The 19,263-nt window shown below is 42.5% G+C and overlaps 1 protein-coding gene across 3 annotated transcripts in view; it reads left to right on the plus strand.

The window, feature by feature from the left end:
• HABP4 (hyaluronan binding protein 4) overlaps positions 1-19,263 on the plus strand; it is a 49,596-nt gene that overhangs the window by 5,891 nt on the left and 24,442 nt on the right. For 2 of the 3 annotated variants that reach the window (XM_036991238.2, XM_036991236.2), the window contains exons 3-4: positions 4,234-4,395; positions 4,599-4,667. In XM_036991238.2, the coding sequence (XP_036847133.1) occupies positions 4,234-4,395; positions 4,599-4,667 (231 nt within the window). The remainder of the gene's footprint in view (positions 1-4,233; positions 4,396-4,598; positions 4,668-19,263) is intronic. The other variant, XM_036991237.2, reaches the window with a different exon arrangement.

The following is a 19,263-nucleotide window of genomic DNA, read 5'->3' on the forward strand; positions in this document are numbered from 1 at the left end:
AGGATTTCTTCTTTTTTCTTTAGAAATACTTTCATATTTCAGAAAATTGCAAGAATTATGTAAAGAATTCCCATATGACCTTATCCAGATTCCCACCACATTTGCTTTATCCTACCCCTTCCTCCATCTTTCCTCCTCTCTCTCTCTCTCTCTCCCTCTCACACACACACACACATACACACACACACACACACACACACACACACACACACACACACACACACACACACACACACACACACATTTGCTCTTTGTCATTTGAGGTAGGGTACCAAATGTCTCTAGATACTTTAAATGTGTTTCCTAAAAACATGGTACAATTTTTTGTATTCATTAACATTGCTATAATACTATAATTCTGCAAATTGTACTATCTACACACTAAGATTGTACCAGTTGTCCTAATAATGTCCTTTTAGAACAGTCCAGAATCTGGTTTTGTCTGTATCCGCTCCCTGGACAGAGGTGTATGCTTTGCAGGGAACAACGCAGCATGAAGTCTGATGTCCTTCTCAGTGTGCGCATTACAAATACACATTGGGGGATTTTTACTTCCAAGGAAATTTGAAAAGTTTTTTGATCAGTCATGTGCTATCAGAAAAGGTATGTTCCTTAGTTTCTTAAACAGTACTCTTCTATTAATTAAGGTCCATAAGATCTTTAATAAAAATGAAGTTACTTTAAACAATTTAGAAAATACATAAAATATAAAGAAAATTAAAACTGTCTATTTACCATCTAAGATGATTACTCTTCCTATCTGGCCTATTTTCTTCCTTTCTTTTTTATGCATAGGTAGATGTTAAGATGACAGTACATATACACTGAACACTTTATACTCTTTCTTCCCACTGACTTAGCAGAAGCCTTTTCCATTTCATTCACAATGTTTGGTAAGCATTTTAATAATTTTTTTATGTCTGTTGTTTGGATGTATTATGATGTTACCATTCCTTTAGTGTTAGGCCTTTACTCAGCTTCCAGCTCTTTATTTTATAAAAATACCCAGTGAGCAGCTGTTTATATATGTAGGGACTTCCCTGGATGGAGATCTGGAAGTGGGAATCCCAATGAGGGTCCCAAAGCAGAGTTCCCAGTGGGGTGTCGTCTACCCACATCGGTGCAAGGGCAGATAGGAATATATAGCATAAAAACAAAATCAGGGCCAGGGGCTGCTCAGACATAGTGACAAATACTATCCTGGTAATCTGTTGACTTACTCCATCACTAATAATCTGTAAGAACATTTCTCATAGTACTGTCTTTAGACTTGAATATATAATAAAGTTTGATCTTATTTGGTAGTGAAAAATAGTACCATCTTGCATTTCTACGATTCTGTGTATGTTTATTGGACAGAATTATAGAACCTCGTCAGTCTTAGCAGACTAATTCAGTACTCTCGATTTGTGGAGGAAACAAAGACCGAATGTTTCAGTAATGTCTACTCTGGTCACAGCCATGTGACATGGATTTTTTTCTGCTAAGGCGAAACGTGTTTTTTCACGTAGAAGCAGTATCATAAATGGTGCTGAGAATAACTAGCCTTGTGGCTCAAGTGTGGAATCAGCCACATACAGTCTGGGCATGCAGCCCCTGGGCTTAATGCTGTAGGCATTTCCTTTAGGTGCCATATGATGAACTTAAGGGAACTGTCAACACAGACTCTTAGGAAGTTAGTCTGCCTCTGTCTAGATACATTTGGCTTTTTGTGTGATTTACTGCTGGTCATTTCAAGTCATATCCAGTAATGAGGAATCACTTATTAGGATATTTAAATTGTTTTCCCTCTTCATAAGGAAGCATTTTTCAAAATTGTAGTAAAATATACATAACATAAAATTTACCATTTTAACCACTTGACCAGTACAAGTCAGTGGCATTAAGTACCTTTACATTGTTATGCAGCAATCACGACCTCCTGCTCCAGAGCTTTACCATCTTCCTCAGCTGAAACTCCTTACCCCTTAAGTCCCATTCCCACCCCTCTATGAGCCTCATTTCCTTTACACAAATAAAACAAGTACTTGTGTCTGCTTATTAGAATTGTGCCCTTGCAAAGCAGGACACTGGCCCAAATGCTGGTTTGCTTGTTTGCTTGTGAATCCGTCACAAATAAAACTTGATAAGTGTAGTACAGGATTCCCCAAAGCTCACCAACCTGTAACAAAAGAGGATATAACTTATGAGAAGACGATTACAAGAAGCAATTGAGAATATGTTTAATTGGGGGTAAGGGTGGGGGTGAACCTGTGGAGTAAAGAAAAAGTGGTTTAAGGGATTAAAATACCCTGGAACACACAGCTATTTGTAAGGTCGATTTCAATTACATTTTAAATGAATTTGTATGTTTTAATGCCTGATCTAGATTTCATGTAAATTCAAACCTGACTTTGATGGTTGGCATGGTTTTCCATGTATGTCTTTCATTTCCTCTCAGTTTTTAGGTAGACTTTTTTCTTTTATGGCCTGTTCAGCTTCCTGGTTGAGAATCTCCTGTTCCTTTTGCCATTGTTTTATAACTCTGATTTAGATATTTACTGTAATGTGTAATAGAGTTTACAACAATTTCTATTTAAATTTTCCTTTTGGTCAAGGAGGTGTAGGAGACAAAAAAGCCAAGTTGGAGAATTTATTTAGGATGGTGCTTCTTATAAGAGACTAGGCTACAGTATGACCAGTGCATCTGAATTTATCTTTTTGAGCAAGGAGAACTGTGAGTTTTCTTGCATCTTTTTACTGGCTATCGTATGCTAGGTTTTTAGTGTAACAGTCTCATCCATAGAAGTAGACTGTGACATCCTCCAGTTTTGGTGTTTGGGCCACTAATGCCACTAGATTCCAGTAGGTCATTTGTTGTCATTTTAAATGTTTTTCAAAGCCTTGACAAATGGAAAAATATAATTCATATTATTAAACTACATTTATAACAATGAGAAAGACTGGTCCTCCCTCCAGGAACTTCATGTCTAGTGGAGGAAAGGCAAGTACTCATAGGAGGTGCTGGTGACCAGAGAGAGAAGTGGATGGGCTCTGGATCCAGGGTATGTGGCAGTGGGGGGATGGAGGCATGGGGAAGAGATCCGGTTCCCTTGGGTGCTCTTGTGTTGGGAATTAGGAACCGTAGGAGAAGCAAGGGGTTGGTGTCTGGCATGCACCTGCAGGGGCGGGGAGATCCAGGAGGTAACTGGCTCTGTGGCCTGGAATCAGAACTCCCCGAATGAGACACACAGGGTCACATGACTGAGGATCATCTCGAATTAGTAAAGAGATGAGGACGATGTGTACAAGGGGTGGGCAGTCAGGAATATGCCCCATAGCACTTCAGGACAAACAGGTCCAGAAGATCAGGGCAGCGCTGCGTGCAGAGCACCAAGACACGGGATGTGCAGACAACATTGGAGAATTAGGATGGTGCTTCTTATAAGAGACTAGGCTACAGTATGACCAGTGTATCTGAATTATAGGTGCAGAGCTTCCCTTTGTGTGACGGAGCAGCTGCCTCTGAGGAGTGGAGGGTGACTTGAGGGGCAAGGGGATCTGGTGGTTTTTCAGTGTGTTGGAGTATTGCCTGTCACAGAGTTAGCTTTTTGCAAACAGGCAAAGAAAGAAAAACCAGAGGGTTCAGAGGAAAATCAGTGGTCAGCCATGTCAGATGACGAATAGGGCTCCCATGACTTAAAGACAAACGTCGCTGCTGGACCTTTGGGAGATCCTTGGAAGTTTATGTGGAGCAACTGGGGTGGAAGGCAGGTTATAAGGTTTCCAGCCCCAGACATCAGTGACTGGTCGTATGTTTGGGAGAGGGAGATGGGCCTTAAGTATCAGTATTAGACGTTTCTGTTTGGAAGAGGGAGATGGGCCTTAAGTATCAGTATTAGACGTTTCTTTACCTAACCTCCTCATTTTATGAATGAGAAACCCATCCCGAGAGGGGTGCCGCTCTGCAGACAAGCAGAGACCTGCCCAGTCCCTGCTTCTCCTGCAGGCTCCCCTGCAGCTGCTGGGACCTGAGTGAGTCACCTACCTCCTAGGTGCTGTGGTTTGTGTGTGAGGTGCTCAGGACGACACCAGGGATAGTGTGCGTTTAGTAAAAGCTAACCATGAATTTATTACTCACACCACAATTCTTTCCAATACACTGTAGCCATAATGTCCTAGTTTTTTTTCCTCAAAAAAGCCTTAGCCTTTCAGTCCAATTCACCACCTTTTATTGCACCCATTTTTTCCTAGACCAGTGGACAGGTTTGACCGAGAAAGACCACTGCGAGGCCGCGGAGGCCTGAGAGGGGGCCTGCGAAGCAGAGGCAGAGGTGGTCCCGGGAGCAGAGCTTTCGACAGTTTTAACCAGAGAGGGAAACGAGAATTTGAGAGATACGGTGGGAATGATAAAATGTGAGTCTCTTTGTAAATTTCTATTTTGCCTTTAAGATCTTGGTGATACATGGCACGAATCTGTTGCATGTTCGTATTTAGTTGACTTTTTATTAGTATTTAGTTTGCTGTTCTTCCTAAGGGGGCTGATTCTGGGTCAGCTTTTCTGATTTGGAGCTTGGAGATGAGCTTCCAGCCTAAGGGAACATTCTTTATTTCTCTAGAGTAATCAGAGCTGAAGACAACTTGGGCGGATGTGGAGTTCGCACCTGGGGGTCAGGTAAAAATACCAGGTATGGTGCAAATGTGTGCCTTCTGTGTACCTACAATTAAACGGAACCCTCTGGATCTTTATCTGCTCTTCTTGAAAATTACATCCTCTGTGTTGTGCTTGCAGTGTCTTTATACTTATGTGCCCTTAAGCAGAGATTGATTTTAGACTTTTGTTTAGTATGATAACTTTTTAAAAAGTATTTGCTGTGTTGCAATTAAATTTGAACACTGCTTTTAAAATTCTTTTATTTTAGCCAAGCAGGTTTCTGTCTTTGCAGATGCACCAGGCACATAGCACTCCACATTTGCATATGCCTTAGAATAGTTTCTAAATTCCAGGCTAGTCTGTATTTTTCTATGACCTTCCAAGTTCTTATATACATTGCATTTTGAGTTTATGAAATCATGGCCAGATTGAACAGCTCAATGACAAGTTTCATCTGAGGTACAAATTTAATGTTTCTCAGAGGCTTCCTGGTGCCTCAAATCTGTGCCAGTTTTTTTCCCTGGAGGAGGTGCCTGATTCTGCTGTTTCACAGCTGCAGGGACATGCCTTCCTGGTGTCCGTGAAGGAACAGGCAGGGCAGGGCAAGGAGTGGATCCTCAGAATGTGTTTCCTGGCAGACTTCCCTCAAGTTTGCAGGCTTGAGGGGGTCCAGACTTCCACTTTCTTTCTTTTGAAGAACAGAAGCTTTCTGTAGGAACTTATTTTTCTTAAATTGTCTTTAAAGACTAATGTGCAAAACAATATCAAATATAGTATTAGACTTACTACCATTGCACATATGTATTGTCCTTGAAAGGAAATTTGTTGAGTGTTTCTCAGTCTGGGGTTCCACAGGATCTTGATTACAAATCCTTTAATTTTGTTTTATTTTGCTTTAGAAGCCCCACCATCTGAATCATCTGATTTACCCCCTTATCTAAAACTATCACTCCATATCAGTTTACATTTGAATGAAAAGTCATTTTGGCTCCGAATGCTTACGTACCCTAAGGGGGTCATCACTGGCCTTATGACATGGAGAGGGGACCACATTTTCCTGGTGGACTGACATCTGCCGATGCCAAAATAATACATATCCCATACCATTTGGATTGATTTATGAATTACAAGTCAAAGCTCTTAGGTGTCAATAATTTGTAATTGAAAATTTTTCATAGAATTAGACTTGAATTTCTTATTTTATACAGGCCTACCTTGGAGATACTGTGGGCTCAGTTCCAGCCTACCGCAGTAAAGCAGATAGTGCAATAAAATGAGTCAAATGAATTTTTTGGTTATATGGTACATATAAAATTGTGTTTACACACTACACTCTAGTCTGTGAAGTATGCAATGGCATCATGTCTAAAAAACAATATATCTTAATTTAAAAATATTTCATTGCCAAAAAATGCTATCACCCAAGCTTTGAATGAGTCATAGTCACTGATCACGGATCATCATAACAAATAAAATAATGATGAAAAAGTTTGCAATAGTGTGAGAATTAACCAAGCGACACAGACACAGTAAGTGAGCAAATGCTGTTGGAAAAATGGAGCCAATGACTTGCTGGATTCCAGGTTGCCCCAAACTTTCAGTTTTCAAACAGCACATTATCTGTGAAGCACAGTAAAACAAGGTGTGCATCTCAAGTGAGGTTTGGATTTTGGTCCCGATAACAGTGCTGTGTGGTGGGGTTATGTGGGTTATGTGCTCCATTTGATCACTGAGAAAGGAGCAGAGGGGAGCGTCACACAGTAAGTGATGTGTTCCTGACTGGCAAGTCCATATGCTGCATGGATCCTCATAGGTGTGAAGGTTTGGTCCACAGTTGGTGTTTCTGTTGGAAGGCGTTGGCGGTGAGAGCTGGATTCGCAGACAAGATGCTAGCGGGTGGTGAGACCAAGCCAGTCCCCGCGTTACTGGTTTCCTTCAGCAGTTTGACAGCGAATGCCTGTGTTGAACACTGAATTGTCTCCATCCTCCCAAATTTTGCTATGAAGAGCAAGACGGGTTTATGCAGTAGGCAGGCAACATTTGATTGAAATCTGTTCTCAGCCATAGATTTGGTTAAGTGTGACGTTTGATGGATTTGAGCTAGATAACAGAGCCTGGAGGTGTTTAACACTGTGTTGTGGAACATCTTGCACACACAGGCATTCTCAGCCTTAGCTTAACTGAACTCAAAATACAGACATGGTCACAGGGCTCTACTGCTCCAATAAATCCAACATGGGCAGTTTACATTCAACAAAGTAACAATCTGCCTGAATTAATTGTTGCTAATTTTGAAACTTCATTGCTTTGTAGTTTTGGTCATAAGAGCTATAAGCACAACATTAATTTTATGTTAATTCATAAAATAACTAGGTCAATGCAGGAGGAAAATCTGTGATTTTTCTTTTCTTTAAAATCAGATCCTGAAGATTAAGAAATTCTGGTTTTTATAGAATTTCTTTGTTTTGTATTCTGCTTTTTTCCTCCCCTTTATATTCATAGCCTTCTTATGATTTGAAAGCAATGAACTGTGTTTTTATCTTCTTGGTTTATTGGGTGGCCAAGGGCATAAAGAGGAAGTCGGAGCAATTCAGCACCACCAGCTGGACTTTGGGGCTTCTGGACGCTAACATGTCCCTGCCCAGCTCAGGCTCACATGCAGAGGCAGCCTTCATGAGTGGGCCTCGCCAGGCAGAGTCTTCCTAACAGAGTGCATTTGATTTAGGACCTTTCTTTGAAGTAAACTTTAGTCATTCAAATGTTGTGTTAAAGAACTGACTTTTTTTTTGTTGTAAGTCGATTACAATAGCTTTGAGTTGAGAATAAAACAAATTTTAATGTAAAAAAGTCTATTCCATTACTACAGTTCAATTTATGTTACCTTTTTACAAAATCCTGCTTTATGAAGCTTTTTCCTGAAGCTTTTTTACTTTTCCTGACAAGTACCAGGTTCTATATGTAGAGTTTTGGTCATAAGATATGACCAAATATTTCTAATGGATATACTTATATTGAGTAATTTTAGCATTTCCTGAAAATGAGATTTTGCTGGGATAGTGGGGTTTTTTTTAAGTAATGCTCAGGCGAGATAAATTTAGCATATGTGGGTAAATTGTAATATTTCCAGAATATCCCTGCATATCCTCAGGGGTGAAGAGAAGTTCATCTCCATATCAATGGGTAATTACCTGGGCACCCTAGGGCTTATCCGAACCTGAGAGGCTGGGAGGAGGTCCTTGCTTGCTTCTGCTGGAGCAGGAGAGAGAGACGGCCTGGACTGCAGTTTGTAAGCAATAAACAAGTTTTAAACTTTATTTCTCTCATTGACTGATTTTGGTTTTTAGATGTATTTTGCCCTGGGATTTCCTCTCCCTGGGCTTACATCTGGTGTTAGTCAGCAGGATTCCACTGAACCTGAAATCTGTCGTAATGCATGCGACCTTTGGGAAGGCTGCTCCTACAGATGACAGGGAGATGCCAGGAAGCCCCCCTGTGGATGGTGGAGAGGCCCCAGTGGATGCAGCAGTAGAGGTGGCAGCTTCACCTGTTATCCCCCCAGGTGTGGGGTTTCCAATTTGGGAGCCCCTAGTGGGGAATTGGTCTAGAGTAAAGTACCTCCTGGAGGGGTGGAACCTTCCCCAGAACTGGGGAAGGGTGGAACCACAGGAAGCTGCAGAATTAGCCCTCCGTGAGTTGGAAGACTGCTTGGAGACCTTAGGGGGCCATGTAGTAGCTGGCATTGTAGGGTCTCTTTTCATCGAGATAGTGGAAAATGTTATGCAGAAAAAAGAGGATTATCAAGAGGGTTAGCAAGGAGAGAGAGGGACTTTGGCAGGAGAGACACACTAGAGCATCACTTGGAGGAGCTGGGCAATAACCTATGGGATGCTGTTAAAGAAGAGAGACCGTTACTGAAAAGGCAGGTCACACTCCTAGAAGATTCCTCAGCAGCAGTGAGGGGGGTTACAGGAAAAGCCCAATTGCAGGAGGCTTTGGGGGAGGTGGAGGAAAGAGAGGTGCCTTCAGCCCCAGACATGGTGGAGGAGCTGTTTGTGGAGGAGCCCAAGGGAGAAGAGGAGGAGGTGTTGCCATGGGCGGATGCCATCCTCTCAGCTATTTTAAAGGCCTGCCCAGCTGCAATTAAGAAAATAAAAAAGAAATAACTGAGGGCTCCTCAGGGGGAGGAGCCGCCCCCTCCCCAGGTTATGGAGCACTCCATGCTACCCCCCTTTACCCAGGATGAGCTGGTGGACATGAGCGTCTGGTATAGGCAGAGGCCATCGGAATCTCTGCCTACATAGCTTTTACGTCTCTGAAATATGGGGGTGGAAAACATTGTTATGTCGGGTACTGAGATGAGTAGAATGGCTTCCCAGATGACTCACCCTTCCCTCCGGCAGTGGTTGCAAAATGCCCATCATGCCTCAGGGAATCAGACACCCCTGGAATGACTGACAGCTGCCATCAGGGTAGTTTGACCTAATCAGGGTGATTTACCATATTTTCCCAGTAGTTGGAAAACGTATGCAGAGATCCAACAGGTACTGCAGGAATTGGGTATGAAAAATGTCATCTCTAATATGGACCCCCAGGGCCCTGATGAGGAAGTGTGCACTCTAGGAATGAGAAATCTGGTGCTGCATACAGCTCCCATGTCTCTCTTTGGGTCCCCAGTGACTACTTTTGCCCCACACATAGGGCAACCCATAAGTGAGACTACTTGTACTTTAGCAGATATGGGGAAGGTTGAAACAATAAGGGCACAGAGAGAAGCGCAGGCCACTACTGAAAGGAGAAGTACAAAGGGCTCCGTGAAGGTCTCGAGGACCCAGATGTGTGTTGATTTGATAAAGGCCAGGGTAATGAAAGAAAAACTTGATGGACAGCCCAATAGAATATTGTTAGAACTGTGGCAGCAATTAAAGCCAGAGCAGCAGTTCCAGCCATTGAGGTCCAGGACCCAGAAACCAAAGTCAAGGCCTCAAGCCCGGCCTGTGTCCCTGTAAAACTTCCTGGGGGACAGTACTCAGGATTCACCTGAGCCCTCACCCCACAGGAGGACGATTGGGCATTGTAGTTCGACTGGGGGGTAGTCGAAAGTCCCCACCTTGGGAGATGTGGTGGGGACCGGAGGCCACATGTAGAATTAGCAATTCATTGGTCCCCTATGAATATACAGTGTGCCCTGGCACTGGTGGACATAGGAGCTGAGTGTTCTCTGATTCATGGCAACCCTGAGCGTTTTCCTGGGACTCCTGCTGTCTTAGATGGCTAAGGGGGTAAGGCAATTAGAGTGAAGAAAGCCCAAATCTCATTGGGGTTAAGGCGTTTTCCCCCCAATGGAGTATACTGTGTACATTTCTCCCATCCCTGAATATATTTTGGGGGTAGGTATCCTGCAGGGCCTGTGGTTACAGACCACTGCAGGTGAGTTCAGACTGAGGGTATGTGTGGTAAAGGCAGTTCTGAGGGGACATGCTAAATACCCACCTGTAGCTTTGCCTGTACCTCAGTGAGTGACAAATATTAAGCAGTATAAATTGCTTGGGGGCACAAGAAATTTGGAGAAAGTCTGTAGGAGTTGGAGAGGGTGGGGATCATAAAGCCCACTCATAGTCCTTTTAATTCCCCAGTGTGGCCAGTGAGAAAGCCAGACGGCTCCTGACATATGACTGTGGACTACAGGGAATTGAATGAAGTCAAACCCCCTTTGCATGCTGCTCTCCCCTCTATTGTAGACATTCTGGACACCCTCAGCCATGAACTGGGAATGTATCATTACCTATTAGACCTTCCTAATGCTTTCTTCTCTATTGGCATAGCGCAGGAAAGCAAGGAACAGTTTGCCTTCACATGGGAAGGTCAGCAGTGGACAGTCACTGTCCTTCCACAGGGATACCTCCACAGTCCCACCATCTGTCACGGACTTGTAGCCCAGGTCTTGGCCACATGGAAGAAACTGCAAACAGTACAGTTGTATCACTACATTGATGACATGCTCACATCTGATTCCCTTTCAGATTTAGAAGGGGTAGTTCCTAGACTCTTGTAACATCTACAGGAAAAAGGATGGGCTGTGAACAGCACCAAGGTTCAGGGATCTGGTTTGTCTGTGAAATTCTTGGGGGTTGTATGGTCGGGTAAAACTATAAAGTTATTCCTGAAGCAGTTATAGACAAGGTCGAGGCTTTCCCCACCCCTACCACTTGTGGCAGTATTACAAGAGTTTTGGGGTCTGTTGGGCTACTGGAGAGTGTTTATCCCATGCTTGGCACAGATTCTGAAGCCCTTATACCAGTTGGTACGAAAGGGCATCAGGTGGGACTGGATGAGGCATGTGCAGCTGCTTTTACTGCTACCAAGTGGGCAGTCAAGGCCCTACAGGCATTGAGTGTAATGGACTCATCAAGGCCCCGTGAGCTAGATGTTCATGTAACTGAAGATGGTTATGGAAGGGGTCTTTGGCAGCGGCTTGAACAGACACACCAACCTATTGGATTCTGGTCACAACTATGGAAAGGAGCAGAGAGGTCCAGTACACCTTGATAGAGAAGCAAATAGCTGCTGTGTACCACCCCTTGCTGGCTAGGGCTATAAAGCCCATTGCTGGGACAGCTCCAAGGTAGTAACCACCTATCCCATTGTGGGGTGGGTGCAAGACTGGACCCAAAGGCCATGGAGTGGTGTGGCACAGACACCTACACTGGCCAAGTGGGGCACATATTTACAGCAGCACAGTGCCCTTTCTACCAGCCCCTTATGTGGAGAACTCCAATGCTTATTGGGGCCAGTGACCTATACCAGTGGGAAGCAGGAAGAACTTGCTTTTGAGCCATTGGTAGGCGAGACTCGTTATCAGGAGGGAAAAGCCCCTATACCTGAAGATGCTTGGTACATAGATGGCTCCAGTCATGGGCAGCCCCCGAAGTGGAGCGTTGTAGCTTTTCATCCTAAGACTGAGACAATATGGATGGAGGAGAGCAGTCAGTGGGCTGATTTGCAGGCAGTATGGCTCGTGATCACCCAGGAGCCTTCCCCCATAGTTGTCTGCACTGACAGCTGGGCTGTCTATTGTGGCCTGACCCTGTAGCTACCAACATGGTATCATGCCAACTGGATGGTTGGTCACTGGCCCCTTTGGGGCAAGAGTTGTGGCAAGACCTATGGGCCTCTGGTCAGACTAAGACTGTTACCATATATCATGTGACTGGCCATTTGCTTTTGGCATCCCCAGGGGATGATGAAGCAGACACATTGGCCCAGGTGTGCTGGCTAGAAGGAAAGCCTGCCTCTCGTGTGGCCCAGTGGCTACACCAGTCTTTGTTTCACGTGGGGCAAAAGACAGTTGGGCTGTAGCCCATCGGTGGGGCTTGCCATTGACCTTTGAAGAAGTCAGCTGAGCCCAGGAGTGCCTGTGTGCTCTAAGAGGGACTTACACCGAGTTCCACAGCAACATGAGACAATAGTAAGGGGGCCAATACCCCTTGTCAGGTGGCAAATAGACTATATTGGGCCTCTGCCCATATCAGAAGGATATCAGTATGCCATCACTTGTGTGGACACAGCTACTGGACTATTGGTTGCTTTTCCTGCATGTCATGCAGGTCAGCAAACCACCAAGAGGGACCTGGAGGGTCTCTGCAGCCTATGGCTGGGCAGAGGTGATTGAGAGTGATCAAGGCACCCACTTTACTGGACATGCATTACAAAAATGGGTTCAGCAATTAGGAATAAAGTGGAAATTTCATGTACCATATAATCCTACCAGGGCAGGCAAGATAGAGAGGTACAATGGTTTGTTGAAATCTGGCGTGAAGTCAGACAACAATAGCCTGTGGGGTTGGTCAGTTCACCTATGGATGGTGCTGTGGCGTTTGAATGAGAAGCCACAGAAAGGAGCTCTGAGCCCTGTGGATATGCTCACACACCTTGCTGCCTCTCCTATACAATTGTACATCCAAACCAAAGAACAGTTATTGAAGCTAGAATATGGCCAGCGGAGCAACATCCTGCTGCCAGCTCCCACTGCATTAAGCTCTGGAGACACTGTTGAACGAACCTGGCCCTGGACATTTCGACACATGGTCCCAGCGATGGCTGGCCCTTCTGGCACCTTGGGGGAAAGGCCTGGAAGCTGGCTTCATGTGTATTTCTGGAGTAACAGCTGAGTGGCCCCCAGAGATCATGGTAGTGTACCCAAAACGTCCAGGAGGTAAGAGTATGTTGCAGGGAAGTTTTGTTTTATCTTTATGGCCAGTGCATGTACCTCCTGTAGCCCTGTATATTGACCCATCTGTAACTCCCACAGGGAGGCGGGTGAAAGTGTGGTATACTAGACCAGGACGAGATCCCACTCCTGCCACTGTTGTATCACATGACTACTCTCTTGCATGTATCCTACCTGATGGACAAGATTTGCCTATTCTGGTATCATTAAAGCAAGTATCTTATTGCCCTTAAGGTTATTTTCTCCCACAGTCCTCATGACCTGAATGCGCCCCCCTGGCTGCAGCTGTCGCATGATGGTTGCTCTGAACCCTCGGCTACTGCCTGCCTATGAAATGGACGAGCTATGCACTTAATCTGCATAAGACTTTGAACCTAGCTGAATCTTCCAGTTTGAGGATTACTATGATTTTATTGCTGTTGCTATTGTATGTCTTTAGTCTGGTCACAGTGCTCCAGTTTTCTCGCCCAGGGACCATTGCGGAAGAAGGGGAACGAGTAGATTGTAAGGCAAGATTTCTGGAGGGGTGGCCTGTGGGTAAAAGTGTAATATTTCCAGAATATCTCGCCTGGCTTTAGTGCATCTACATATCCTCAGGGGTGGAGAGAAGTTCATCTCCATGTCAGTGTGTAATTACCTGGGCCACTGAGGTTGTGTCTGAACCTGAGAGGTTAAGGGGAGAGGCTTGCTTGCTTCTGCTGGAGCAGGAGAGAGAGAGATGGCCCTGGACTGCAGTTTGTAAGCAATAGACAAGTTTTAAACTTTATTTCTCCCTTTGACTGATTTCAGTTTTTAGAGTTATTTTGTCTGGGATTTCCTCTCCCCAGACTTACAGCATAAAAAGGAAAAATTAAGATCACATGTATTAAAATTCAAGTCAGGTTTTTTTGTGCCATAGTTTTCACACTCATTTTTGTGGGATGTTTCCACTTTCTGACAGTTTTCTAAAAGCTTGATATAGCATTTTGTAAGTCAGTTAACACATGTAGGGTGAGAATTTTTATGGCCCCTCTTAATGTTTAGAATTTCATAGGAGAGTAAGAGTTTTGAGTAATTGTTGTAGCCCTTTACAGTCCATTTTTAATTTTAGGACATTCCTGGATATGTTTTCTCAGTAGACTTTTCATGTTTTTTGAAATAACTTACATGGATTAGCAATTAAGAGTGTTTTAATTTTTTTTTTCTTTTTTTTCTTTGAGAGGGCATCTCTCATATTTATTGATCAAATGGTTGTTAACAACAATAAAATTCAGTATAGGGGGGTCAATGCTCAATATACAATCATTAATCCATCTCAAGTCTAATTCTCATCAGTCTCCAATCTTCTGAAGCATAACGAACAAGTTCTTAGATGGTGAACGAATTCTTACATAGTGAATAAATTCTTACATGGTGAACAGTACAAGGGCATTCATCACAGAAACTTTCAGTTTTGATCACGCATTATGACCTATAAACAATCAGGTCAAATATGAATATTCGTTTGATTTTTGTACTTGATTTATATGTGGATCCCACATTTCTCCCTTTATTATTATTATTATTTTTATTTTTAATAAAATGCTGAAGTGGTAGGTAGATGCAAGATAAAGGTAGAAAACATAGTTTAGTGCTGTTAGAGGGCAAATGTAGATGATCAGATGATCAGGTGTGTGCCTATGGACTAAGTATTAATCCAGGCTAGACAAGGGCAGCAAAACATCCACGGATGCAGAAGATTTCTCTCAAAGCAGGGGGGGTGAGGTTCTGAGCCTCACCTCTGTTGATCCCCAAATTCTCACCTGATGGCCCCCCTGCGACTGTGCCTGTCTTAGGTTGTTCCTCCCTTGAGGAATCTTACCTGTCTCTGGCTAACCAGTCATCTTCCGGGGCCATACAGGGAAATGTAAAGTTGGTAAGTGAGAGAGAAGCCATATTATTTGAAAAGGTTAGCTTTTTACTTCTTTGCAGATTTATGCCCTGTGGCTTCTATGCCCAGCACTTGTCTCGAGGTATCTTTACCACCTGGAGGAATTATGATACTCGGTAAATTCGATATGAGGCACGAATTCTATTTAAGGGTTGTAATTAGGAAGAAAGAAGAAAAGCTACAGATGTAGCATATGGAAGGAAACATGGGAGGATTGATTATTTCATTGACATATCTTCTTGTAGAGTACCTTAAGTATGTATAGGTTTTAAACAACTAACTAATTTGCACACACATATTAACATAATAGGAATACGGTGACATAAACAAAGCAAATCTATAATTACCATCCATCTCCAGTGAAGCCAAGAAAACCATTTAGGCACCCTAGGCATTTGTGAAAATTTGTCTATGATATGATGGATATTGTCCAACTGTACTTGAACAGTCTGAGAGAAATCAGACAAATTAAAGCAGCCCATTTCTGGGATCTGTTCACATCCCATATGTTCTTTTAACCGTAGATAGTCTATAGTCATAAGATTTTGGAGTGCTACACCTTGCACCCCTCCCAACTCCTGGTTGAGTTCCAACAGTACAGATCTGGTCAAATTCGTTGTCTCACTGTATGCACATGCCAGCCTAGACATCTCCCTCCTCATTCCTATGGCAAGTCCAGGAGATGGTGGGCTGGATGCAGCCACAACCGCAGCATCGTTTGGATCCCTGTGGAGGCTTTTTGATGATCATCCCCCGGCACAAGTCCTCCAGAGAGTGCTGATGCTGGAAGCTCCTCCTCATATCGTATCTTAGTTCATTTTCTGGGTATCCAAGCTAGGCCTTGATCTTTTGCATAGAAACAAACAGACCCTTTGCCCACACTTTGACATGCCCTCTATACCACTGTGCAGAACTCATTGGAGGTCAGCACACAGTAACTGCTTTTTTTTTTTTTTTAATTAAGAGAAAGGAATATTATCAGAAAAGAGTACCTCCATAGCTGATCATCTGACACCCTTTAAGTGATCAACATTAAGGATATTTAAAGCATGCATTGATCTTTGATTTACCAATAGTTTAATCCTATCAAGGAGTAATCCCCCTTTCTTTCTTTCTTTCTTTCTTTCTTTTTTTTTTTAATTTTTTAATTTTTAATCTATACTTACATGAAGAATACTATGTTTACTATGCTCTCCCCTATATCAGGTCCCCCCTAACAACCACATTACAGTTACTGTCCATCAGATTAGCAAAATGTTGTAGAGTCACTACTTGTCCTCTCTGTGTTGTGCAGCCCACCCTCCCCTTTCTCCCTCCCCCCTCTGCATGCTAATCTTAATACCTCCCTTATTCTTCCCCCACCCTTATCCCTCCCTGCCCACCCATCCTCCCCAGTTCCTTTGCCTTTGGTACCTGTTAGTCCATTTTTGGGTTCTGTAATTCCGCTGCTGTTTTGTTCCTTCAGTTTTTCCTTTGTTCCAATACTCCTCAGATGAGTGAAATCATTTGGTATTTCTCTTTCTCCGCTTGGCTTATTTCACTGAGCATAATACACTCCAGCTCCATCCATGTTGCTTCAAATGGTTGGATTTTTCCACTTTTTATGGCTGAGTAGTATTCCATTGTGTATATGTACCACATTTTCTTTATCCATTCATCTACCGATGGACATTTAGGTTGCTTCCAATTCTTGGCTATTGTAAATAGTGCTGCGATAAACATAGGGGTGCATCTGTCTTTCTCAAACTTGATTGCTGCGTTCCTAGGGTAAATTCCTAGCAGTGGAATTCCTGGGTCAAATGGTAGGTCTGTTTTGAGCATTTTGATGAACCTCCATACTGCTTTCCACAATGGTTGAACTAATTTACATTCCCACCAGCAGTGTAGGAGGGTTCCCCTTTATCCACAGCCTCGCCAACATTTGTTGTTGTTTGTCTTTTGGATGGCAGCTATCCTTACTGGTGTGAGGTGATACCTCATTGTAGTTTTAATTTGCATTTCTCTGATAATTAGCGATGTGGAGCATCTTTTCATGTGTCTGTTGGCCATCTGTATTTCTTTTTTAGAGAACTGTCTGTTCAGTTCCTCTGCCCATTTTTTAATTGGGTTATTTGTTTTTTGTTTGTTGAGGCGTGTGAGCTCTTTATATATTCTGGATGTCAAGCCTTTATCAGATCTGTCATTTTCAAATATATTCTCCCATACTGTAGGGTTCCTTTTTGTTCTATTGATGGTGTCTTTCGCTGTACAGAAGCTTTTCAGCTTAATGTAGTCCCACTTGCTCATTTTTGCTGTTGTTTTCCTTGCCCGGGAGATATGTTCAAGAAGAGGTCACTCATGTTTATGTCTAAGAGGTTTTTGCCTATGTTTTTTTCCAAGAGTTTAATGGTTTCATGACTTACATTGAGGTCTTTGATCCATTTTGAGTTTACCTTTGTATATGGGGTTAGACAATGGTCCAGTTTCATTCTCCTACATGTAGCTGTCCAGTTTTGCCAGCACCATCTGTTGAAGAGACTGTCATTTTGCCATTGTATGTCCATGGCTCCTTTATCAAATATTAATTGACCATATATGTTTGGGTTAATTTCTGGAGTCTCTAATCTGTTCCACTGCTCTGTGGCTCTGTTCTTGTGCCAGTACCAAATTGTCTTGATTACTATGGCTTTGTAGTAGAGCTTGAAGTTGGGGAGTGAGATCCCCCCTACTTTATTCTTCTTTTTCAGGATTACTTTGGCTATTCGGGGTCTTTGGTGTTTCCATATGAGTTTTTGAATTATTTGTTCCAATTCATTGAAGAATGTTGCTGGTAATTTGATAGGGATTGCATCAAATCTGTATATTGCTTTGGGCAGGATGGCCATTTTGACGATATTATTTCTTCCTAGCCATGAGCATGGGATGAGTTTCCATTTATTAGTGTCCCCTTTAATTTCTCTTAAGAGTGACTTGTAGTTTTCAGAGTATAAGTCTTTCACTTCTTTGGTTAGGTTTATTCCTAGGTATTTTATTCTTTTTGATGCAGTGGTGAATGGAATTGTTTTCCTGATTTCTCTTTCTCTTGATTCATTGTTAGTGTATAGGAAAGCTACAGATTTCTGTGTGTTAATTTTGTATCCTGCAACATTGCTGTATTCCGATATCAGTTCTAGTAGTTTTGGAGTGGAGTCTTTAGGGTTTTTTATGTACAGTATCATATCATCTGCAAATAGTGACAGTTTAACTTCTTCTTTAAAAATCTGGATTCCTTGTATTTCTTTGTTTTGTCTGATTGCCGTGGCTAGGACCTCCAGTACTATGTTAAATAACAGTGGGGAGAGTGGGCATCCCTGTCTTGTTCCCAATCTCAGAGGAAATGCTTTCAGCTTCTCGCTGTTCAGTTTAATGCTGGCTGTGGGTTTATCATATATGGCCTTTATTATGTTGAGGTACTTGCCCTCTATTATCATTTTGCTGAGAGTTTTTATCATGAATGAATGTTGAATTTTGTCCAATGCTTTTTCAGCATCTATGGAGATGATCATGTGGTTTTGTCTTTCTTTTTGTTGATGTGGTGGATGATGTTGATGGATTTTCGAATGTTGTACCATCCTTGCATCCCTGGGATGAATCCCACTTGGTCATGGTGTATGATCCTTTTGATATACTGTTGAATTCTGTTTGCTAATATTTTATTGAGTATTTCTGCATCTACATTCATCAGGGATATTGGTCTGTAATTTTCTTTTTTGGTGGGGTCTTTGCCTGGTTTTGGTATTAGGGTGATGTTGGCTTCATAGAATGAGTTTGGGAGTATTCCCTCCTCTTCTATTTTTTGGAACACTTTAAGGAGAATGGGTATTATGTCTTCTCTGTGTGTCTGATAAAATTCCGAGGTAAATCCGTCCGGCCCCGGGGTTTTGTTCTTGGGTAGTTTTTTGATTACCGTTTCAATTTCTTTGCTCGTAATTGGTTTGTTTAACTTTTGTGTTTCTTCCTTGGTCAGTCTTGGGAGGTTGTATTTTTCTAGGAAGTTGTCCATTTCTTCTAGGTTTTCCAGCTTGCTGGCATATAGGTTTTCATAGTAGTCTTTAATAATTCTTTGTATTTATGTGAAGTGTGTTGTGATTTTTCCATTTTCATTTCTGATTCAGTTGATTTGTGTTGATTCTCTTTTTCTCTTAATAAGTTTGGCTAGAGGCTTATCTATTTTGTTTATTTTCTCAAAGAACCAGCTCTTGGTTTCTTTGATTTTTGCTATTGTTTTATTCTTCTCAATTTTGTTTATTTCTTCTCTGATCTTTATTATGTCCCTCCTTCTGCTGACTTTAGGCCTCATTTGTTCTTCTTTTTCCAGTTTGGATAATTGTGATGTTAGATTATTCATTTGGGATTGTTCTTCCTTCTTCAAGTGTGTCTGGATCGCTATATACTTTCCTCTTAAGACTGCTTTCGCTGCATCACACAGAAGTTGGGGCTTTGTGTTGTTGTTGTCATTTGTTTCTATATATTCCT

Source organism: Manis javanica, chromosome 2 (assembly GCF_040802235.1).
Source record: "Manis javanica isolate MJ-LG chromosome 2, MJ_LKY, whole genome shotgun sequence".
Classification (NCBI taxonomy): Eukaryota; Metazoa; Chordata; class Mammalia; order Pholidota; family Manidae; genus Manis; species Manis javanica.